Source organism: Musca autumnalis, unplaced genomic scaffold (genome assembly GCF_047663935.1).
Source record: "Musca autumnalis isolate F117 unplaced genomic scaffold, ASM4766393v1 scaffold_1, whole genome shotgun sequence".
Lineage (NCBI taxonomy): Eukaryota > Metazoa > Arthropoda > Insecta > Diptera > Muscidae > Musca > Musca autumnalis.
In genome coordinates this window covers 154,047,889-154,073,863 of record NW_027411644.1, presented here as the reverse complement: position 1 = coordinate 154,073,863, position 25,975 = coordinate 154,047,889, and the positions used below count along the sequence as shown (strand labels likewise).

Below are 25,975 nucleotides of genomic sequence, written 5' to 3'. Positions count from 1 at the left end.
GTCGGTAACTCTAAAATTGAGTTACAGAATTCCAGTACTGCGCTATATTTTAGAACTGACAAAAATAAGGCACCCGCAAAAAAAAAAAATAACTACTTTCACATAACCTTGAAGGTTGTAAACAATGATAGAAGAAAAGAAAATTTATTACAAAATAAATTTACTTTTAGAATGGAGGATTATTTAGACTCAGTTGGATATTTGCTATCCAATCGCTACGATAACAAACACAAAATAATTACATTTTCACAAAAAAAAAACGTTTTATTGAACAATAAAATAACATGTGTGTATGTATCTATATATGTATGTATGTATGTTTATATTTGATACACAAACTATTCATTCATAAATTAATTAAATCGTTCGTTTAGTCGCCATCCATTCATTCATTCATTTGTTTAATTTATTTTCATTTTATTTTCAATATTTCTTTTTTTGATTACTCGAATTGCCTGTAATGATTCTATCAATGAAATGAAAAAAAAAAAAACTTTTACTGCGTATATAAAAAAGTCATTAGATTTACACTAATACACCGGTCATATCTCCCATAAGCATATGAAAAGGTTGTCACAATATGACAGATATTATTATTGTGACACATACTTAGATGGCCATAGGACAGTTATACACCGCTAACACAGACTGACCCATTCATTCATCGAAAATCAGTAAGCGTGATTTTTTAATCGAGAGTAGGCTTTGTTTTTAAATGATTATTTAAACCAAAGAAGCGTCTGTTAATTCTTCTTTTTATGTTAAAACGAATGGCATTTGTTTTATTTATGTCGGTACCATGGTAGATTAAGAGTTTACCCCCACTTGCCATTTACTTATTTTGAATAAGTATAAGTAGCATGGATGGTGACGTAGGGGATGAAAGATACCAAGCAATGGTCCTGACCGATTTTAATGTGTCAAATCCCAAGACTTAACTCGGTCCCTCTTTCATCTCAAGTGGACACTGATCTCCCCGTGGTGTCGCCTGGGGAGCTGCCTTTTACACCAGTTAATGGTAGTGAGATAACATGTGCCGCACGATTACCCATAAGAACGTCAAAGACTTGGGCTGGATGTTTGGACTAGGAACCCACCTCCTCCAAAAACACCATCGCACTATGAAAAAAACAAAAAAAACCTCTCTAAAGTTTATGACCCCCGCAAGGACCATGATCTGTGAATCTGCATCTGGAATGTTCGGACTCTTTATAGAGAAAGTGCAGTTTACGCAGCAACAGATGTACTTGCAAAGTAAAAGGCCGATATTACTGTCACACACAACAATACCTAACGGTGACACGCTGAAGTATAGCCATGATATAAAAAATGACTTTGAATGCAGATTTATGTATAGTTAGTCGGAGGATAAAATCATGACTGCGGACTCCAGAGTCGGAGTTGAACCAAAAATGTCTCGGCTCCGCAACCCTGGTTAAACATCTTCCTGCAATTTGGATAAAAGCTTAATTTTTGAACATCAGTTTGATTTGCGCTCTTGCTTCAGCTGAAGACAATGACAAGCAGACTAAAAATATATTTCACAAGCGCTTAGAAAAAAATTACCCTTGTCCTGCCCATAACATTAACATTATTCTAGGTGATTTTAATGCCAAAATTGGAAAGGATAAACGTCTGACAATGTAATAAGGCCGATAGACTTCGCAATGGCAAAAACATGTTAGTTAGCCGTTCATAAGGGCACCTGGCTGTCACCAGACAAAAAAAAAAGAAACAAGAAATCAAATTGATCACGTTGTTATAGATGGAAGATATTCGTCGAGGAGCAAACATTAACTGGGACTACCACCTTGTTGCAGCAGACGTACGTACTTGATTAAACGTAGCAAATAAAGTACGATCAATCACAATATAGAAGTTGGACATCGGTAAGCTGCAATCACAAAACATAGGTACAACAGATTCCACTCAACTGCCCCAGTTGCTTAATCAAATCTCTCCTCCTTCCGATAACATATTATCACAGTGACATAGTATTGCCCACTCCATGCAAAAAGCCGCATATCCATCATTTTTACCAGAGACCTCCATCAAGGAACCCATGGTATGATCAGAAGTGTCGTGCTGCTACCGAAGAGAAGAATGCGGCACATTGGGCTCCTCTAAAATCAGTAGCAACGCGTAACGCAAGAGAGAGGAACCGGAAGAAAAGTAGATGGAGGAAACGCATTTCGCAAGAAAAAGAGAGAAATGGGAGAGAGTGAAAAATCGAGATATGTATGACCAAAGAGTGAAATATCAAACTGATGGCTTTGGTACAGACTAGAGTGGTTTTTAAAATGTTTGTAGATTTGTTAGATTTTAAGATTAGCAAAGTTTGAGCACAATCGGAATATGTTAACACGTGCCACTGTGGCCTCAAAATTTCCATATGCCCTATATATAGCTAATATTTAAATCCGACCCAATTTTCAAATTTTTTTTGTATGATTACTCGTTTAGACACAGAGATGAACTGGTAAAAATCTCTCATCGATTGGACAATAAATTTGGCCTTTAGAGCAGTTTCGTGAAAATTTACCTTTGGCCCCCTACAAATTACCATGGAAACTTTGAGGCCCCCGGTGACACGTGCTCAAACTTTGGGGGTACCGCCTAAAACCTATCTAATACAGACATATCCTCCTGTAGAGACGAGCAGGGCAATCAGTGAAGATGACAAAGGTACCACAGATCCAATCCCATAATATGGTATTGAGTGTATACCGCTCGGCCAAGATGAGGTGAATACAACAATAAACTGGCTGAAGAATAATAGGGCAGCAGGAGCCGATGGCTTATCAACTAAACTGTTCAAACGCGACATGCTGATAAGGTGTATATATCAGCTAGTAAGCCCCATCTGGAAAAAACGCGTACACGACGATCTGAACCTGAACATCCTGGGTGCGTCCACGAGAAATGAGATAGACCGTGAGTTCTCACTATCGGGACATTATTCTGTTCGCTATTGCTTATAAGACGTGTGAACGGCTAAAGTCTATGGTCAACGAAATAATTGGGCCATACCAATGCGGCGTGGCAAATCTACATTTGACCAGATATTTATCTTGCGGCAAATCCCGGAAAAGACGGAAAAGATGCAGATCGATATTTACTATCTTTTTAGCGATTATAAAGCACCATACGATAGCCCCATCGGCTCAAAGGCATTCCAAGCCATATCTGAATTTGGAAATCCCCTAAAAGCTCTGTTGGCATTATAAGATGAATGATATCCGGTCCTCAGTTAAAATAGGAAAGAACGTCTCCTAATAGATCAGTACCAAAAGAGGTTTCAGGCAAGGAGACAGCCGTTCGTGTGACCTATTCAACACTCTGCTGGAAAAGGTTATACGAGATGCAAACGTCAAAAGAAATGTTAGTATATACATCAATAGTCACATGTTACTTGTTATGACGTCAGTCAGCTTTGCCGAGAGATATACCCTCAGCGTGTGTGAATTGAAACGTCCATCTATTGACAATATGGAATCTACAGATTGCGGACTTTGTGGCCCTTTTCGTAATTTGCCGACAAAAATATATTTGGAAGCTCAAAAGTTTTGCGGAGGATGTACTTGAAGGAATGGATCGACGTAGTCCATTTTGGAAGTGGATCTTATTTTGTGAGTTATTCCTTTTGATAGATATTGTGCCCACCAGTCCTTTCAGTTGGTCTGAAAGCATAGACTTGACTTGCGGAGGATGTACTTGAAGGAATGGATCGACGTAGTCCATTTTGGAAGTGGAAGAAGGAAGATTGGAAACGTCCATCTATTGACAATATCGAATCTACGGATTGCGGATTTTGTCGCCCTTTTTGTAATTTGCCGACAAAAATATATTTGGAAGCTCAAAAGTTTTGCGGAGGATGTACTTGAAGGAATGGATCGACGTAGTCCATTTTGGAAGTGGATCTTATTTTGTGAGTTATTCCTTTTGATAGATATTGTGCCCACCAGTCCTTTCAGTTGGTCTGAAAGCATAGACTTGCCCACGAAAAACAAAATATCGAGGGTTTTTACAGCATTCGGCTATTTTCTAAGGAAGAATGGACTTGCCCCTGAAAAAACTTGCGGCAGTGAATAAAAGTTGTTACAACAAAGATCAAAACGATTCGATATCAGCCTTAAACTGCATTTTTTACACATTTTGTGTGAGAGGTACTCGCAGGAGTTGACATATATAGCCCGATTCGAACCTGATATATGTTTCGTAGAAATACATCGATGTGTAAAGTATGGACCAAATCGAATACTACCTTCGAGAGTTATCGTGTGCACCATTTTAGTGAAAATGGTTGCAGTTTTGTGGGGGAGGTGCCTACAGGAGTGGACCGATATGAACCGTCTTAGAACTTGATTTAAGTTTGGACAAAATATTACGACTGCCAAATTCTGGATCGAATCGCTTTATCCGCTCGAGAGTCATTGTGCACTTCAGCAACTACTCATGGTGCCATCGCGGATTTTTAGAGCTTTCGGGCCATTTATTCAGGAAGTATTGACTTGTCCCTGAAAAAACTTATACCATCGTAATGGGGGCTGTGAATACAAGATGTTACAAAAAAAATCAAAACTATTCGAAAGGAGGTCTTAAACTGCACTTTTCTGAAATTTTGTTTGCGAAAAATTTTGAACTTTTGTTGGGGAGGTACCCGAGGTAGTGGACCGATATGGCCCATCTTCGAACTTATACTTAGTTTGGGCAAAATATTACTAAAGCCAAATTTTGGACAAAATCGGTTCATCCATTCGAGAGTTATAGTGCGCGCCAGCCAGACAGACAGACGGACATTGCTAAATCGACTCCAAATTGTCTGAAACGGATTTCGTCCAACATACATGGGGTCTAAAACCATTATTTCGATGAGGCACATTTTGCCATAATGAAAGTGTATATACCCTCGTTAGCATAAATGCTGAGGGTATAAAAAATTCGAAAGATAATCTGCTAAAGTGGGTTATGGTATCGATGCTCAATACGTCTACATAACTCAGACCAACTGTGGTAGTTCGTTCGTTCCTATAATTTTGAGGTAGCTAAAGACTTCGCCTACCTCCACACCGCCATAAACACAACAAAAAACATCAGGTGTTAAATAAGAAGAAAAATGGTATTGGCTAACACATGCTCTATTGCCATCAGTAAGCAGCCACGAAGCCACATCTCGTCAAACAAAAATAAATCTTTACAAAAAACTGATACTACCCGTGCTAATGGTTGATTCCGAAGCATGGGAACTTGCGCAAGCGGATATGGCAGTGCTTGGTATGTTTGCGGAGAAAAAATTTCGAAAGATCTACGGGCCAATATGCGATGTATTTCCTGTACAACGAAAGCAATATAGTTAACGTATCGAGATACAACGATTGCGTTTGCTAGGCCATACCATAAGAATGAGCGATGGTGAACCCACTAAAAACCCGCATGGCAGTACACGCAGAACTTAAGGCCAAGGCTTCGATGGGCTAAACAAGTGGAAGACGAGATTAAAAAACGTGGCGTTCCAAATTGGAGAAATAGAGCAATAAATAGATAGGAATATTTTCGTAGTTCGGCGTATATGCCAAATGTCCTGTAGAGGGCCAACTAAGCAAGTAATATATCTTTTAAACTTAAACTTAGATCCAGTTCGAAGATATGGCCATATCGGTCCACTCCACAAAATTTGAAAGGTTTTCGCTAAAATGGTCCCAAAGGAATTCAAATAAAATTTCAAATCTTTTACAAAAGTGCAATTTAGGCACATTAGTTGCAATGTTTTGAAAGTATTTACAGTGGGCTGTCCTCGCGCCCCGTTTACGACGGTACATTTTTTTCGGTGGCAAGTCCATACTTCCTGAGATAATGGTCCAAGAGCTGTAAAAGCCTAGCCGGCGCCGTAATGACTGATGAATACGATACGAGTAAGTAATCTAATTAACAAAAAAAAAAAAAAAAACAAAATATTTAAAACATATTTTTTAAATAAAATATTTGAGTATGGATAAGTAAAAAGATCACTTTGAATATATTCATATTTTAAAATTCTTTAATTTTCAATTCTTCAATATTTTTCAAAATTCAAATTTCAGTTGTCTAATTGGACTGCATTTAATTCTTTTAAACACAATTTAGTATTCAATTAAAATAGAGCTATAACAAACACAATTTCTTCTTTAAATTCAAATGGACAGCTGGACATGATAGGTTAATAGCAGCAGCAACAGCACACATTAATCGATTCATATTGAATGATGGTGCCGGTTCATTGTGTCGTCAGTTAATGTTTTCGGCAACGTTTTTATTTGTTATTTATTCGGCAAATGTTCGATATTTTGAACAAAATTACTGAACTGTTTATTAGGTCAAATCGCAAAATATGTTCACAAAATTATTAATTAAATTATCAAAAAATTATAGATGGTTGTGTTGGAATTGTTTCAACCTGTTATACTTGTACTCATAAAACAAACGAGCATGACGAATATGTTAATGTTCAAATATTTCAAATATCGAAGAATGTTTCGGGATCATCGCATTAACCATAAACAAAGGCAATCATCTTTAAAACCAAACATTCATAAAATACAAAAAAAAAACAGAAACATTTTTTAATAAAATAAAATTGTTTCAAAATTGTTTATGTCTATGCAGCAGATGAATAAGTCTCTTTTGAACAAATCCGATGACATCACATCATGATCAAATCTTCTTGTCTAACAAAAAAGGTATTTAAATATGCCAATGGATATTAGGTATTTATTCACCAAATGTATCTAGAAAAATATACGTATGTGTACTATATAGTGTAAATATATTCGTAGCGATATTTTAAATAAAAATATTTAATTAAAATTTTTAATTTATTACATCATTACGTTGAGGAGCCACAATGAAAAATATTGATTTTGTCTAGCTTGGGAATCGAAGAGACTGAAAATGAAGGTTAATATTCCAGTATAAATACACAAAGCTGACCCTAATGAGACAAAAGCCTACATTCTCAAAGTGTAAAGAAGATAATCTCAAACTCAAAATTAGAGAGACTAGTGAAACATAGGGATCGGCGATGGTTTTCCCGCTACATGTGGTGATTTTTGACGTACAAAAACCACTGTTTAAGCAGAAATGTCAACTGTTTCAAGGTAAAAATCGCTACAAACCTATGGTGCGTATGTGGCTGTAGCGATTTTTACCTCAGAACAGTTCGCATCCCTGGTGAAACATAGACGCGTTGAGAAATGTATTCTCAGTTTTGGCTTATGGAGAAAATGTTAAGAACAACCCTTGTTCCTCCTACACGCAGAAAAATATGTGTTAGAAATATGTTTGGATCCAAACAAATATTTGTTTGGGACTGCTTGCAAACAAATATATGTTTGGATCCAAAAATATTTCTAACACATATTTTTCTGCGTGTATGAGGAACAAGGGTTGTTCTTAACATTTTCTCCATAAGCCAAAACTGAGAATACATTTCTCAACGCGCCTATGTTTCACCAGGGATGCCAACTGTTCTGAGGTACCAACATATTTTTTATGTTAGAACATATTTTTAATGGGTGGAGAGAGGATTTTTGTCAAAGAGAGTAATAACAGTGCTCTCGCGGATGCGGAATGCTGTTTTTTAATACAGAGCTGTGTGTATGGTGTAATAGGAGACGCAGAAGCGAAGAAGGAAGGGTAAAAAAATTTGTTTGTTTGTGCTTTGGTGGCGTGTATGTGGCCAAACACGTATTTCGTGTTTTGTTGTTAATTTTTTATATCCAACGAAACAAGCGAAGAGGAAAAGAAAAATGGTATTAATTATGTTGTTCTTTTTTTCTTCATTTTTCTAAATACAATCGTTGAGTAAAGAATGTAAAGTGAGTGAATAAATCAGTGTTTTGTGTTTTCTTAAAGAAATTGTGTTTTTTAGTAAATTAATTGCTCAATACATTTTGTAATTGAATTAAAGTCTATTATGTATTTCTTTGGAATTTTTATGTACCTATGTGTCTGTTGTTGCTTTTGCCTTTTTGTCTATGCCTTTCAATAAACCACCACCATTTATAAATGTGTGTCTATGTTTAAGATAGCCAGTGAGCGCTTACTGAGAGCAAGTGAGCATACATTTTAATGTGTTTCACATTGACACATTGGTGCATTGTTTGTTTCTTTTTTTGTGGCTTTTGTTTGCACCCAAACATATAATTTGTTTCCACCCAAACATATAATTTGTTTCCACCCAAACATATAATTTGTTTGCACCCAAACATATAATTTGTTTGCACCCAAAAATATATTTGTTTGCAGGACCCAAACATATGTTATTTTTTTGGGACTGATTGCAAACAAATATATGTTTGCTGCAAAATATGTTTGGAACATATGTTAGAGAGGCCTTTTTTCCTCCGAGTAGATGCTCGTTGTAATAAAGCCCCCAAAGAAGAAGTATAGAGGGTTCTTAAATTGGAGGGCACTACAATGCCGCTCGCTGCAAAGTCTTATAAACGACTATTCTACTGTAGTGACTTTAACCAAGTATTTCGGGTTCTCAGTGGGTAGAAAACCTCCACGCAGAAATTGATCAATATAAACTAATATTAAGGTATATTCCCAATATAAATGTACCTCCAGATTTTACGTACTTTAAAGGTTGTACAGGCATCGTCCAATTGGAATGACTGTAACATGATATTTCGGATTGTGAAGAAGTAGAAAACATGGACGTCTCACTGTTAAAAAAAAGCTTGGTTAAAACAACGTGGTATCTCTCAGTTAGCGTGGCCGAAGAGCTCAGTACTTTCATAAACGAAAGGAAACTAATTGTTCCATTTAACTTCATTGGTGGAGGTTATAAAAAAGTTCGGCCCGACCGAACTTAACACATTTCTTACTTGTTTAAGCTATAAATTCAACTGATATTTTTATTATTTGACATCATCATCTTCGCCCCATTGTAATTCACAAATACGAAAGGTATGGACTGAAGATGGAGCCACTTAGTCACAGCATTTCCAAAACTGAGCATTTATGAGTTCAAAATCAATGACCGTAAACAATAAACACAACAACAAAAATAATAATATCAAATAAATAAAGTCAGACCCCCCACTCCTTCACCATCAGCCAGCCAACCATAACTTCTCTGGTTGCCGAAACCGTGTTTTATTTGACATCATGCCCACCATGTTTGTCTATTCATACGTATTTAAGTGTGGTATTGAAACTGAATTAGAAATTTTTTAGCACACAATTCACAAATTGTTTGTTTATTTGCATACAATGAGGTTTCATCCCCACGACGTTTTTGTGTGTTGAGGGGTGTAGAATGCTTATTTTTTCACGATCACCATATGTGGACGCATGAGAGTAGATGCGGTTAACTTCAAAAGTTTTCAATCAACATTTTATGCGATTTATTATTTTTTCTTTACAACGAGTTACTAACTTATTGATTTGATTCGGGAAACAGTACTTCCAACTTTTTGGTTTTTTTTTCAAAACAAACAAATAGGAAGAAATTTAAATGCGCTTGAAAACCAGTTGACTATTGTTAAACAAATCAATATTTAAATTATTTACACACCCAAATATTTATTTGTTATTTAAATTAGTACGTTTTAAGTGTGTTTGATTATGAATATTGCTTCAACCTGTTAATCGGTTTTCTATTCATATTATCTTCAAAATAATGAAGGCGGACGACTTCGCCAGTGACGTAAGTAACATTTTGTTTTGGTTCAATGTTTGGGCTTGGGTTTGGATGCAATTTTTGCGATTTAATATTTTAAATAATTTTTTATCAATAATTGTTCTCTTCGCTTTTCATGATTTTTTCTTGTATTAAAGTACGATTAATTAAAAAAAATAAGTCCAATCTATATAAATAAAAATCAAATGTCGTTCGTTGGCAATGACATCAATTGAGAACGGCTGGACCGATTTGGATGATTATTTTTTTTTTTTTTCAAAATGTTCTTCATAACCCAACTTAGGTTCTTATGCAAAGAAAATTTGACCACGCCAACTTTTAAGCCCACTTTTTTCAATTCTCAATTTTAATATTTTCTACAAAAACTACTGAACTACTTTTCCTTTAATATGTTGTGTCTCTAATACTACTACTGAACCGATTTCCATTAAATTTGCAGCAAAAGCTAAAGGTTTGCCGTTGTTATGTATTTTTTATGAATTTCGGAGGATATGGGGTACCTTTCCTACCCCTTTCTTTTGAACGCTATATGTATAAGCCAAACTTATGATTATATCGGTTTCAACATAAATTTGGGAGGCAATGGGGTTGTGTGACATATTTTTTAAATATGTTATATCTTGAAAACTGATGACCAAGCCCGATCTTTTCAATACATTATTTTTCCAAAACTACTGAACCTAATTTCCTGTAATTTTCAGAAAATATTCATTGTCCAAAATGCTATATATTTGTAGACGAATTTGGGGGCCTATTGTTTTATAATTGCTATATTTGCTAAACCTATGAGTGTATCGGCTTACAAATTATTTTCGAGACAACGCACTAAATGCTAAAAATACTTTTGCGAAAAAATCATCAATATGGGTCCAGTTTTTCTTATAGCCCCCATTTAGCGGTACCACCCGATTTCAGGTAGTTTAAAGCTTTTATCTACATTTTCGGTCCTAATAGGCTGTACTTTGGTATTTGGTGTTCCCAATGGTCAAAAACATTTTGCGCCAAAAATTGTGTTCTTAGGTCCTCGTTTCGGTATAGCCCTCATATTACGGTACCTCCCGATTTCAGGTATTTTGAAGATTTTATCAGCATTTTCGGCCCGAATTGGTTGTAATTTGCCATTTGGAGTTCTTAGAGGTCAAAAATGTCTCTGACTGGTATCGTGGACAGGAATGGAAACAAAATATTCCATTTAAGGTCAGAATATTTCATGGTAAGGGATATAACAAAGTTCGGTGTGACCGAACTTTACATTTTTACTTGTTTTTCATATTATATGTAGCATCATACAGATATCAAAAATTTGGAGAGTGGCAAAGTATCGCGAAGTTAGTAAAACTCAACTTCAAGGTTGGGACCAGTGTGCAACGGTGGTTCCGCCCCCGATCAAAAAAAGATATATTTACAAATTACCTTCAATGGTAAGCTTCAACGGTCCATCAGCCATGAAAATCTAAAACATATAAGTCTCAATAAGCGGGAGAAATCGACTTAACCATTATAATAAGATCGCTTTAAGATAAAGACAGCAGACATCAGACTGGTTTTAGCGGTAATTTCTATGGGGCCAAAGGTGAATTTTCACGAAATTGCTCTAAAGGCCACCTTTATTGTCCAATTGATGAGCAATTTTTACCAGTCCATTTCTGTGGCTAAACAAGTAATCCTACAAAAAATTTTGAAAAGCGGCTCGGATTCAATTTTAGCTATATATAGGGCCCATGGAAACTTTGAGGCCCCAGTGGCACGTGTTAACATATTCCGATTGTGCTAAAACTTTGGCAATCTTAAAATCTAACAAAACTAAACACATTAGGGGGGAGCTGCCTAAAAAAATCCGACATCGACTTTTTAAAACCACCCTAGGAGACATGGACAATAATAAATCCTAAACAGCATCAATGGGCGAAAAAATCCGACAAAGTCCGAAAGAGAAAAGAAAGGTTACAGACAAAATCTGTTGGTAAATTTAAAATCCTCCTCGGTTTGACAATGGACCGAGAAGAGAGGTAGAAATGACCTATTTTTGAATTGTCAAGCATAAGGTCCATAAAAAGTTGTCATTAAAACTCATTACGACGGGCCAGCAACGCGGACCGGAGTCTGCTAGTTTTAAATAAATACTATTCGAACATTGGTGGCGTCGTTTTTATTGGGATAGCTAATACAATTTTGTTTTTTCAAAATAGTCTGGCTTAATCCCATTGTTGTTGTTTTAGTATTTTAAAACAACTAATTTATTAGTGGAAAAAGGTTTGGCATTGTTCACCAAAGGGTAAGGCAGGGAATACTAGTTTCGATCCACGCCACTGCATCTCATCAGTTCCCTTGTTTCTTGTTTGTGGATATTCTCCACCGAAGTTATTTTTCAATAACTTCTTCAACAAGAAACTTTTTATACCCAAACATCAATCGTCAGCTCGAAGTATAAAGGTGAAAGGTAGAAGAAGGTAGAAGAAGAAGTTTAGTTTAGTTGAAAACAAAGAGAAATCTAATATTTTCCAAAAAAAAAACAGAAGTTTGGTAGTAGTTCGAAAGAATTTAAATTCGAAACGTTTTAGTGAAACAGGCCACATGTGTTCATATCACAAAGACATATCGTCGGTGTCATGCTTAAGTGTTCCATACGCCATTTGTCCGAGCGTGCAGTGCGAACGACTATAGTTAATAGAATAATTGGATCATATTAGTACGGCTAATCTATTATCGACCAAACATCACTTCCTTCAAATCATAGAAAAGATTCGATACATACTATATTTTTGTCGACTTCGAAGCTGCTTTGACCTTTACGTTCAGAAGTTTTCAAGTTAGGTCAACTTTGAACTATGTAATTAATTGACTAAACATTTCCGACAAAATTACGCTCTATCGTGTGATCTTTTCGAGAAACTGCTGGAGAAGATTATGCGAGATGGGAAAAGGGCACATATCACACGATTATGCCGACGAACTTGATTGATATCATGATCAAAGGATAAAAATAGTAATATTTTCGAGAATATTACATTCTTGCCGGTTGTGGAACAGACAAATTTGTTAACATCATTGTTACATAATAAGTTAAAATTAGTGTCTGACCTATTTAAGTTATGTTTAAGTTCCTTATCATCAAATGGGAAATTTTTAACACAACTCTCCAAATTTGTTAAATGTTCAAAAAATGGTATTGTGGTTTTCCAAAACGTTACTTTTTTATAAATATCTTCCAACCACATTGGATTGTGAGCAATTGTTTATTTCGCAAAGCCGGTAAATGAGTTTCTTGCGATAAAAATAGAAAAAAAACGTAAACAAGGCATAATTTGGGCTAATGTTATACATAAATGGGGTTGGTGGGTGTTTGGTTTCGTTGCTTGGTGATAATTAATTAACATTTCTTTTGTTTATCAAATAAGGGTTAGTGCTGCGAAATTAGCTAAATAAACAAATTGTTAAAGGTTGACAATTAATTGAAAGCGGTTCCTTTCAGAAAAACATTGTATTTGCTCAATAAATTTATGAACCACCGTGATGCAGTGGTAACAACGTCCGCATTTCAACCAGAAGTTCTGCGATTTAATCCTTGATCAGAACATTTACATTTTCGGCGGTGGGAAATCCAATCAGACTAATGCTGGCTTACATTTCCTGAGTATTTCAAAACTCATGCTAAGTTTGAGACAGCTAAATTTATTTTAGTATAGTCCGGCAGGTTTTTCCACACTTTAGTTTAGCACTTAAAAATATAACATATTATTATAAATCATGTTCGAATATAGACAATGAATAAGTTCTATTATCGATATGGTTGACTTCTAGGGGTACCTTCCCCACGAAATACATCACTATAGTGCAGTTTAAAGCCACTTATCGAATCGTTTAGAAATGTTTACTGCAGGTAGTCCTCGCGACCCCTTTTACGACGGTACAAGTTTTTTAAGGGTTAATTCAATACTTCCTAAGATAATGACCCTACGGCTACCAAGTGTTGAACACACTATCCGATTTGGTCCAAACTTTACACATCTTTATATTGCTTCCAAACTAAAATCAAACTCGAAGATATATTATATCGGGCGAATCCTTCGGGTACCCCTCCCTCAAAAGTTCAAAAAGCCTCGATGCAGTGCAATTTTGACGTTTTTCCATCACAAATAGTTCTTGTGGTCCTAATTTTTCCTAAATTTTCCCGACGTCTTTCAAAACGGATACTGCGTGGGTCCACACTTTGTATATCATTATATTTCTGTGTGTCTTAGAAAAAGTTCGAAGATGGTGCTTATCGGTCCAGCCCTTCCGGTATTTGCCCCTACAAACGATCAAAATTATTCGCTAAAATGGTAAGCGCAATATCTCATAAACGGAACAACCGATTTGGTCCAAACTTTGGATGAAATTCGAAGATAGTGCTTATAGGTCCACTCCTTCCGGTACCTCCCCAACAAAAGTTCGAAAATTTGGCTTTCGTAATATTTTGTCCAAACTTAGATCAAGATTGAAGATGGGCCATATCGGTCCACCCCCTCGGATACCTCGCCAACAAAAGTTCAAAACTGTTCACTAAAATGGTGCGCACGATAACTCTCGAAGACAGTAACCGATTTGGTCCATACTTTGCATGTCATAATATACGAGGCATAGATCGAGTTTAAATATGGATTATGTAGGACCAATCCTTCGAGTATTTCTCAAACAAAATTTTGTATAAACTCCTACGGCCACCCTGTGTAGTGGCTGGTGCGCAGAACAACATTCAAACAGATTACTGCGTTGGTCCAAATTTTGATATCGTCTTATTTCTGTTAATGTTATATAAAATTCGAAGATGATTCTTATCGGTCCCCAAAGTTCAACAACATTTTGCTGAAGTGCCAAGAGCGAAATCTTTTAAACGGAGCAACCGATTTGGTCCAAACTTTCGATTTCGTAATACACTGCACCCCGCTTATTTACCTCTCTGCTTAACTGCCTTTCCCGTTTAATTGCCTCACAATCTGAATCCCCAAAGTTTTTTTATAAAATTAAGTTCAAACTGTCCCGCTTAACTGCTTTTCTATAAGTACCCAATTCGGATATTTGCCCGTCAAATATTTCCCCAAAAAGAAGAGTTAATAATGCTTTTCTCGGTTTATTACCCGCACTGGTGTATTTATGAGAAAATCAATTTCGACGACTACGTGCATTGTGATAAAGATGTCCAGTGTTATGTTATGGTGTCATGCTCACTGATGACTAAATTTCTTATTGATTAAATAATATAACTTATATATTTTTAGACTTTTTTACTATAGACCGTTATGTTTTTTGGCGATTATGTTTAATTGTTGTCATTTTTTGTAAGGCTGAGATGAGATTTTTGTAACTACCCACATCAGGCAGTTATGCGGGATTTTCGTAACTGCCTTTCCCGCATAACTGCCTCAATTTTTTGGAATTTTATGAAAGGTAGTTAACCGGGGTGAAGTGTATATAGTCTAAACTTAGTTTACTTAGTTTAGTATGTACTCCTTGATGTTCTGTTTGCAGCGATCCCAGTACATTCTCGTCGTAACTACTTACAAAACACCCTACTAACCCATTAACCACTAGAATAACTAGTTATTCTATGGCCACTAGACCTTGAAAAATATGTTAAAAATATATCGCACCTGTTCAACAAAAGGGTAGTAACACAAAATTTTGAAATGTTCACTTTTTATTAAAAAACGATAGATATTGGTCAACTCCACCCACTGTAAAAACCTCCCCTCTTTCGTCAAAAATAACCGTTATGTCACTCTTCCTGTCTTTATAGTAACTACTTATGTATCATCAGTTTTTTGTCTCTACTGAAAAATAGAAACATTTGAGATACTATCCTTTTGTTGAATAGGTGCGGTATGTTATATTTTTAGAACAGTTGAGGTGGATTTTGTTTTCAATTTCAGCACACTTCATATTTAAATTTTATTTTGCTCCCTGCTGGATTTGATCATGAAAACTTCTGATTTGTAGTCGAACACACATACTGTGACACGCATACGAACATTAAGGGTTGTGTGTGCACAACCAACTGTCGACGGTGAGCGCTGAACACACAACCCTCGAATTTGTAGTCGAACACACACGCTCTGTGTCACCATACTCATTACTTAGTAAGGAGTAAAGTAAGTAGTTTTGTCTTGTTACATTACTTGGTAATGGGTTACATAATGACTAACGGATCCGAATATTTGCTAGAGATAGACGGATACGGCTAAATTGACTCCATATTGTCTGAAACTAATTTTGCCTAAACTTACTTTGGGTCTAAAGACATTATTTCGTGATGCTGTGGATATAAAAACGGACAATTTTTTTCTTTAAAATCGAACATTTACGATTGACAGTCCACAATTTTTCAATCATTTGCAAAAATTGTAACCGCCGATAATGTGATGCTCAGGTCAGTTGTAAAAAATTAAGTTAAACAAGTAAGAACGGCGTTAAGTTCGGCCGGGCCGAACTTGTTATACCCTCCACTAGAAGTTGTATTGAAGTAAAATGGAATAATTAGTTTCCTTTCGTGTATGAAGAATAATACTAAATTTCAGCAAGTTCGGTAAAACAATGTGAGGCACCGTTCTATGGGGGCCATTTCAAAACGTCGATCTATACCGACAAATTTCTGACGGAAAGTTTTTAGACTCAAAGAAGACTAAATTCCAAATTTCCTATATTTCGGTAAGAGAATGTGGCTAAAACTTAAAAAAATACCGAAAATCAAGAAGTACGCTTCTACGGGGATATAGGAAGACGTGGACCTATACTGATAATACTCTTCTGGAATATTTTATAACTCTTGAAAGAGTAAATAACGAATTTCAGCCATTTCGGTTGGATATTGACGTCACAATCTTCAGTATTACGAAAATCGGGAGGTACCGTTCTATGGGGGCTATATCGAAAAGTGGACCTATACCGACGAATTTTAGTCAGAAATGGGGCAATATGAAAGCGTGGACCTGTACAGACATATTTCTGGCGAACAGTTTAATATCACATTGAAGACTAAATACCAAATTTCAGCCATTTTGGTGGAATATTGAAGCTACAACCTTCAAAATACGGAAAATCGGGAGGTACCTTTCCATAGGGACTATATGAAGCGTGAACCTACACCGACAAATTTAAAGGGGAAGTTTGAGTACCCACAACGAAGTCTAAATGCCAAATTTCAGCCATTTCGGTAGAATATTGAGGCCACAACGTTCAAAATACCGAAAATCGGGAGGTACCGTTCTATGGGGGCTATATGAAGGCATGGACCGATACCGACAAAGTTTTGGGGGAAAGTTTTATACCACCAACGTAGACTAAGTACCAAATTTCAGCCATTTCGGTGTGATAATGAAGCTAAAACCTTAAAAATACCGAAAATCGGGAGATACCGTTCTATGGGGGCTATATGAAGGCGTGGACCGATACCGACAAACTTCTGGGGGAAAGTTTTATACCCCTAAAGAAGACTACGTACCAAATTTTTGGTAGGATAATGAAGCTAAAACCTTAAAAATACCGAAAATCGGGAGGTACCGTTCTATGGGGGCTATATCAAAAAGTGGACCGATATATACCATTTTCAATACCTACCAACCTGCAAGTAATAAAAACTTCTGTACCAAATATTGACTCTCTATCTTTAAAATTGCGAGCTGTATCTTGATTTCAACAGACAGACGGACGGAAGGACGGACATGGTTAAATCGACATAGAATTTTATGCTGATCAATAATATATATACTTTATAGGGTCTCCGACGAATATTTCGATGTGTTACAAACGGAATGACAAATTCAATTATACCCTCCATATGGTGGAGGGTATAAAAACATTCTTACAGCGAATGTTCGGTACAGGATCATGTTTTGATATAGCCCCCATGGAACAATAACTTCCGATTTTGTGAATTTTCAAAGTTTGGCCATATTATCCAACCGAAATAGCTGTAATATAGATACCATATTTCAGCTATTTCGGTTGGAGGTATAAAATATTCCTCAATAATTAAATTTTTATTTGTTTATATTTAATTTATCGCCGCAAACATGATGTTGCACAGTGTAAAACATCAAAAACTAAATTTATAAAACAACAAATGATTTTTTAATTATAATAAAAATAAATAAAAAATACATACTGTTTAATGCTCGGACATGGGAGGTGGTCAGTTTGCCCTCTTTGTACCTCCTCACCAGCTCCATAATAGCATTTTTCCGCTTTGTGTCGTGTTCCAACATTGAAATCCGCAAACTTTTTTTTGTAATTTATTATTAACGATTAACGTTGTTTATTTATTTGTTTCTAATTTCAAATCTTTTTTATTCCCGATACACAACGTGGTGGTGTAGGCGGCGTTGTTATCGTTTTTTAGCTTTTTGTTTTTTTTTTATCATGAAATTGGCACTTTGGTTAAATTATGATTAATTTGTTCTGGAAATATTTCACTTACACAGAATATTTTGCTTTAATCTTGAAAATATTCGAAACACCATGTACGTGTTTTTTGCATGTTCTTAATTGATATCGCTAAGAACAAGAACAAAAATTTTATAATTTTTTGGTATATTTTACACGATTTTTTTTTAATTTGAAATCACGCCAATTGCATGGATTATAAATAAAATAGATTTCTGTCGTCCAAAATGGTTATAAAAGTATTTGCTAATAATTTTGTTAACATTTCCTGCATCCAAATAAAACAAATGCCATTTCCAGCTAAAGTCAATAAACCAAAAAAAAAAAAACAAATAATTTCATTATTTAGTTTACATTCTTCCATACACAATATCCATGAAATTATTTTTTTTATTGGCATAAAATTCTTGTTTACACCAAATTTCAATGCATTTTTAACACACAATGATGTATTTGATGATGCAGTAACAACCGAAACAAACAATTATTTATTGGATTTGTATTTGAACAAAATTCTCATATTCATCTCTATGACATTTTAATGAGCTGAATTGTAAAGCTCTTTCTATCCTCTTCATGTTGCTAACGATAAAATATACAAACAAAACAATTTATAAAATGTAAACAAAAATCTATTTTAAAAGATTTCACACCTTTTTTAATGGCCATATGAAAACAAGCAAAAATATAGAATTGCAATGGAATTATTTGAAAACAAAAGCACAATTGGAAATATTATTGGAAAACAGAGAAAAGTTATAATATTGAAAATAGCGTGGGAATTATTGATTTATTTATTAATGTATCCTAAATATTTTCATGATTAAGGTGTAGTAATGTTCCACCAAATAATGGAGAGGAAATTCCTACTCATATTTAAAGATGACGATGCTTAAGGCCCAGTAGATATATTGGTCAGCGGAGTATTAATAAATAGTCGCATAGTTCAGCGGATTTGTATTGGGGATTCTCTAACTAATTTTTCGGTTACCGACAAAAATCGGTAAATTTAAAATGATTGTTAGCTGATCCTAAGCTGCTAATTTATCTAACACTAGCTAGAGTTGGGCAATCTAGTTACCGGAGCGGATCGATCTTTCTATTTCCTTTTCCCAAAAGGAATTAGTTCTTTAATATAGTTTCATAGTCCCAAATAGTTCCGGGATCGATGTAGTTCAATGAACCTTTCTTTTTCGTCGTTCTTTTGTTTCCTTCGTTCCAAACAGTTCCGAGACCGATATAGTTCAATGAATCTTTCTCTTTCATCGTGCTTTTTGTTTCCTTCGTTCCAAATAGTTCCGTGACCGTAATAGTTCAACGAATCTTTCTCTTTCATTGTTCTTTTCATTTTCATCGTTTGGTGGATTAATTGACATAAAAATAAATATGAAAATTGCGGCGATTGTGATTTACGTTTATTTAGCAATGTGGCAGCATATGAATAATGAACGATATAAACAAGAAAGGTCGAAGTGAGTGTGGAACTTGAGGAAATAGAATGAAAGGATTTATATGAACTAAAGGAATTATATGAATGCAAGAGCTGGATATAGTTCCAATAATTACATGTCCCGAATATTTCCTTGGAAGTAGTTCGTTCCAGAACTGCACAACTCTAATACTAGCCGACCCGGCCCGCGTTGCTGGCCCTTGAAACAGTTTTATGTTACCTTTTCTTAAGTCAATTATATTTTTCTTGCATCGCTAATCAGTCGGGATCTACAAGTGAGACTATAAATAAAAAATCTTCAGAAATGTTGGTGTCAATATGCAATTTTAACGAACCGCCAAAGAACTGATGACTTCATGCATGCATTTATTTCATCAGCTGGAATAGTATAACTGGAAGTGTTTGTCTGAATCGATCTAAAGCTTCTAGGGAATTTGTATGTGCCATCGTACATTCGTTCCAGATGATAACTTCTATTTAATATTGCATGTGTGCGCTTCATTCAAATGAATGTCCAGTGGCAACTTAAGCACCGACTGTGTCGCGCTTCCACTTTCTTTAAATGTATATCTTATATACCTGATGAAGCTATAGCTATCGATATGTTGCCTTCTAATCTAAACACTTGCTTTCCAATAAGACCAAAGCTACGTTATGCATAACATCTGGTATTTCCATTGATTTGTAACATATTCAAGAAAGTAGGAGTAGTCGGGTCTTATGGCTAAAATATGTACCCAGGGTCGGGCAAAACGGACGCGTTCATAAGTTTTACATATATTGCGAATTTCAAAAATAGGGCACAGTTGATAACCCACTCTTCTGAAAATATAATATATATATAATAAATATATAGCCTATTTTCACCAGGGGCCATCCCTGTACATTCGGAGCAGTGTGGTTCGGAGAGGAAAGTTCAGAGGGGGTTGTTTTGGAGGGTCAAAGTTCGGAAGTATTAATACAATCGTTCGTTTCAGCGTTTTTAAAAAATAGGGCATAGGAGAGGTCCCCGCCCACTCCAAAATTCAAACCTATTTTCACAAAGGGTTCTCCCTGTACACTCTTTGAAATTTTCATCCGTATTTTTGAATATATAACATATTTAAAAAGTGGGCGTGCTAAAATAGCATTTTTAAAAAAGTAGAGCATGGGGGAGGTACCGCGCCCCTTCCGAACTTCAACAAAATATATAACCTATTTTCACCGCGGGTCCTCTCTGTACATTCTCTGAAATTTTCAGGAAAATCGGTTCAGTATTTTTGAATATATAACATATTTAAAAAGTGGGCGTGCTAAAATAGCGTTTTTAAAAAAGTAGGACATGGGGGAGGTAACACGCCCCTTCAGAAATTCAACAAAATATATAGCCTATTTTCACCACGGGTCTTCCTGTAAATTTTTTGAAACTTTCAGGAAAATCGGTTCAGCCGTTTTTGAGTCCATACAGGACTTACTAACATTGTCTTTTATGTATAAGATTAAATATAATTTAAAATTTATAAATAAATAAAATGATTGTAATTAACGAAAATTGGCGGTAAATTAGCAAAAAATAAAGGTTTCAAAAAGTCTTATTGATAAAAACAATGTTTTCAATTTTTATTGGCACTTTTCATACATTATATTGCGTTTTAATTTTACCGACTTCGTAAACAAAAAATGAGTGACATTAATTATGAGTTTGGTTGCGGATTTGTATTTGGTCGGAGGTTAAAACATCTGGAATCCAGCGTCATCCGAGTAAATAAAAGACTTTCTGCAGTACGGATAAAAGCAGAATTCTTCAACATCAGCTTTATTACCACTCATGCTCCCACTGATGACAAGGGCGAACAGACCAAAGATATATTTTACGAGCGCTTAAAATAAATATATGACCGTTGACCTGACCGAGACATTAAAATTATTCTAGGCGATTTTAATGCCAAAATATCTTTGACCGAGGAGCAAGCACAGACTCGGACCACTGCCTTGTTAAAGCAAAGGTACATACCCGATTAAACTTACCAAATATCTGTAAGCTGCAATCACAACAGATAACCACAGATATTCCACTCATGGAGTTAAGACTGTGTGCATTATTTATAGGGACTTAAGTCTGCTCCCTGTTGCTTGTAAGACTGTGTCAGGGATATTGTTGCGAACGACTAAAGCCTATGGTCAATGAAATAACTGGACCATATCAATGCGGATTTAGACCTGACAAGTCCACCATTGACCAGATATTTACCCTGCGCCAAATCCTGAAGAAGACCCAAGAGATGCAAATCGATACCTACAAACTTTTTGACGATTATACAACAGCCCCCTTACGCTCAAAGGTATTCCAAGCCATGTCTGAATTTGGAATCCCCCCAAAGCTCATTCAGGTTTGTAAGATGACTTTATCTGATACCCGGTTCAGTTAAAATAGGAAAGAACCACTCCGAACACTTCACCACCAAAATTGGTTACAGACAAGGAGACAGCCGCTCGTGTGATCTCTTCAGCACCCCGTTAGAAAAGGTTATACGAGATGCGAAAGTCAAAGGAAGTGAGACAATATACAGAAACAGCCACATGTCACTTGCTTATGCCGATAACATTGGAAAGGAATGGAGATATTTTCATAGTTCGGCTTATGGAACAAATGTTATGTAGAGGGCAAAGTATGTAAGGGTGGCCCAAAAAACGACAAAGCTTTTTTTTGAAATGCCTACCCCCAATTCTTTCCAGTTGGTCCATAATTGCGGCATATGGGAATTTTCGTGAAAATGCACCTTTGGTCCCGATCGCCATAAAATTTCATATATAAGGTTTGTAGATCAAATGAAAAAAATTAAGTGGTAGGCGTTTCAAACAAAAAAATCTTTTGTCGTTTTCTGTGCTACCCTAATGAGTATATTGTGAATAATCGAGCCATACCATAGACAAATAAAAGAATAGAGTCCCAATTTACATTAGGCGAGTTTACTTGCGGCAATTGTCAGTTTGATGGAGAGAGAGGTGAGGCATATGGTAACCCTTTGCCTCTCAGCCCCCTCTCTCACCTACAAACTGACAATTGCCGCAAGTAAACTCGCCTAATGTAAATTGGGACAGACAGAGAAATTGTAGTGTGCTTGTTTTTTGTAGGGGTCGCCCAAACGGAAACTACGCATACATCTCACTCAATTGCATTTTGTTTTGGGGTAAATTGCAAGATTTTGTTGAATTTGTTTATATGAGGATGTGGATCTGGTCAAAGACTACCAAATGTTGTCTTTTACCAGCATAAATATTTTAAAAATGTATAGTTATTGTCATTTTAAAAAATTGAGTGCATATCTAACTGACTCAATTCACACTCAGTGAGAGAATTTAGGTCTATGCTTTTATTAGTCTATGGCCATACGACATACTGGCCTATAACGAAGTCAAGTACTTCCATTGATCATTTCTATATTAAAGATGTTTAGACACTGATACGAGGGCTACTAGAAATGTTTCTGGCCGAAAATAGTTTAATTGTTTTCTATCTTTTGTATGCGTAGATATGATATTTACCGGGTATTTACCCGGTAAATACGCACACGGTGGGTAAATACCCATTTGTGGGTATGTATTTGGGTATTTACTACATTGAATCGCCAATGCAACATCTTACACCCAATTCCTGGGTTTAAGTCGTGAAATCGATACAAAATTGATAGTTTTACAATACTTACATAAACTTGAGTAAATACCCGAGTATTTACCCAAATGTTGGATAAAAACTCTGTAACTGCCGAACCACTTGACGAAGGCTGACAAAATTTCGCTCAAATCTTCTTTTGCCAACTGAACTTCTGATATTGAAAATGGGGTCTCTGGGTCCATGTTTGGATATAGCCCCCATATAACCGTACCTCCCGATTTAAGGTGTTTTTTATCTCTTAACCACATTTTACACTCTTATTGGCTGTAATTTGGTACAGTGTGTTCTCAATGTGTATAAAATATCATTGCAAAAATCTGTCACCATAGGGCCACGTTTTCTTGTAGCCCCCATATATGGGTACCCCAATTTCGAGTATCTACCCAAGTATTGGGTAAAAACTATTTATCTGCCGAACCAAGTGACGTAGAGTGTCAAAACTTGGCTTAAATCTTTCTTATATCAACTGAACTTCTGGTATTGAAAATGGGGAAAATGGGGTCCAGAAAACGTGGACCTATGTTAAGAATTTTTTGTAAGGGTATTTTGTATATATTGAGAACTCACTGTGCCAATTTACAGCCAGTAAGATTGTAAAATGTTGTAAAATGTGGCTAATAGATAAAAAAAAACACCTTAAATTTGGAGGTACGGTTATATGGGAGCTAAATCAAAACATAGACCACCCCATTTTCAATACCAGAAGTTCTGTTTATATAAAAACGATTTCAGCCAAATTTTGGCACCCTGCGTTAATTTGTTTGGCAGTTAAAGAGTTTTTACCCAACATTTGAGTAATACTCGGGTATTTACCGAAGCACTTACCCACTAGTTTTAAGTATTGTTTTCTATTTTGAAACGATTTCACAACCTAAACTCAGGAATTGGGTGTAAGAAGTTTTATTGGCGATTCAATATAGTAAATACCCAAATATGGGTGTGTACCCGGTATTTACCCAATTTAACGGGTATTTACCAATTGGGTATCTACCCACTCTCCATACATACAGTATGCCTTACACAAATTCTTGAAGCAATTTTTCCACTCTGAATGAGACACCTCCGAAACATGGGATTTCAACGCTTAAACAGCAACAGCTTCCGGTCAAAAAGGCGCTGGTTTGATTCGATCTGTGAGAGCTCGCATTGTCGTGGTGTACAATGATTCGCCTTTTTTTGTTAGTTTTTTGTATTTTTTTTTAATTTTCCGAAGACTTCAGCCAAACAAATTGTGGTGTACCACTCAGAATTGACCGTCCTACGTTGCTAAAGAGGAATAGTCGCCACATGACCAGTTTTGCCGAAGAAACAGGCGACCATTTGCTTTGAAGTGCTTCATCCATGAACCACTTTCGTTGGCTTTGGCTCGTTTTCGAAGACTCACACCGTCGAATGCTGTTTTGTTTCAGGCTCATACGCATAGATCCATGATGCGCAACCTGTGACGATCGTTTACGTCGTTTGATGCACCGCGATCGTATTTATTCACAATTTCTTCCCATAAATCGACAAAAGCCTTTTTAGGCGATTGCCAAATTGTGCTGGATCTAACGAGAAAACCCCATTCTTGCGGCCAAGTGTCATGCAATACCAAAAGTGAGTTGGTGAAAAAAATGCCGAAGTATTCCTCTATTTCACGGTATATTTTGTATTATCCGTTCACTCACGACTTAATTTTTTTCTGGCACAACGCCCGATTTTGACGACCCTCACGACCTTCGTTTTTTGGCGGGTGTCGGCCACGATTGAATTCATTAAACCAGTTTTTCATAGTGGGTCCTTTACTGACCTACAATGATTTAATTTGATCGATGCACTCTTGCTGTGATTATCCACGTCGAAAGTTGTGAAAAGTGATTGGACGAAAATGTTCCTAGTAAATTCCCTATTTTTTTTTTTCAAAGTGATTTTTTCCAGTCTCTGTCAAACTTTCCAAAATAAATTTCAAATGGCGCCTGGCAACAAACAGTATTGCCTAGTCCCGAAAGCTATCGAACAGCCCTCGTATTGTATTCTTCTGTAAACCCCCCAACTAATTCCGTCTCCATTAATCAATGAAACTTGGAACCCAAGGTATAGATTAAAATCTGCTATATTGTTGGACCATATTTTAGTATAGTATACAACAACTCCATTAAATTACAATGTATATTCCGAAGCACTCTGACCCTAATTTTAATTGTTTTCATTTTATTTCAATGATTCCTACACTTTTCTTGTTTTCACATTTTTTAAATATTAAATACATAATTAATTTCAACTCAGTTTTTAGTTACGAATTAACAAATAAATGTTTATTTAATTGCCAGATGGGGTTTTCTCAAAGCAATAAAAACTTCACTTCTACGAGATTTAGCATTTCTTAGTGTATTTTCGTTGATGTTTGAGGTTTAACACTTGTTGGCTTGATGTTGTGGCCATGAACTATGCACAGATTTTGAATTAAATTTTCAGTTCTATGACATTTTTTTCACTAAGCAACCTCCGACACTAATTACTTTTTTCACAACAAAATCGCCACCATTCTTGAACAATAATTTGAAAATGCAACTTTAATTTTTGTGTGTATTTTTTTTTATTAGATAATTAATTTATTCAAAAATGCGCGCCAACCGGTCGTAACGAGTTGTAATGTTAGTTAAAACAAAAAACCCGAAAACAAATTCAAAACAAACCATCTGCGACGAGTAACCGTTACGTTAGAAAAACAACCACTACATGGAGCCGCCGTCGAAGTGGAACTAAAATTCACGAAGCTTTTTCAAAG

At 35.9% G+C, this 25,975-nt stretch overlaps 1 protein-coding gene across 10 annotated transcripts in view; it reads right to left on the bottom strand.

The window, feature by feature from the left end:
* Positions 1-25,975, bottom strand: part of LOC141388597 (uncharacterized) — a 73,132-nt gene that overhangs the window by 11,067 nt on the left and 36,090 nt on the right. The window contains exons 1-2 of one of the 10 annotated variants that reach the window (XM_073958599.1): positions 25,455-25,951; positions 17,826-18,214 (exon numbers count right to left, since the gene is read on the bottom strand). The exons of 1 other annotated variant lie outside the window; for it this stretch is intronic. In XM_073958599.1, coding sequence (XP_073814700.1) covers positions 17,826-17,925 — 100 coding nt within the window. In that variant the 5' untranslated portion in view covers positions 17,926-18,214; positions 25,455-25,951. Of the gene's footprint in view, positions 1-17,825; positions 18,404-25,454; positions 25,952-25,975 lie in introns of those variants that run through there. 8 more of the 10 variants (XM_073958596.1, XM_073958598.1, XM_073958602.1 and 5 more) reach the window with 8 other exon arrangements.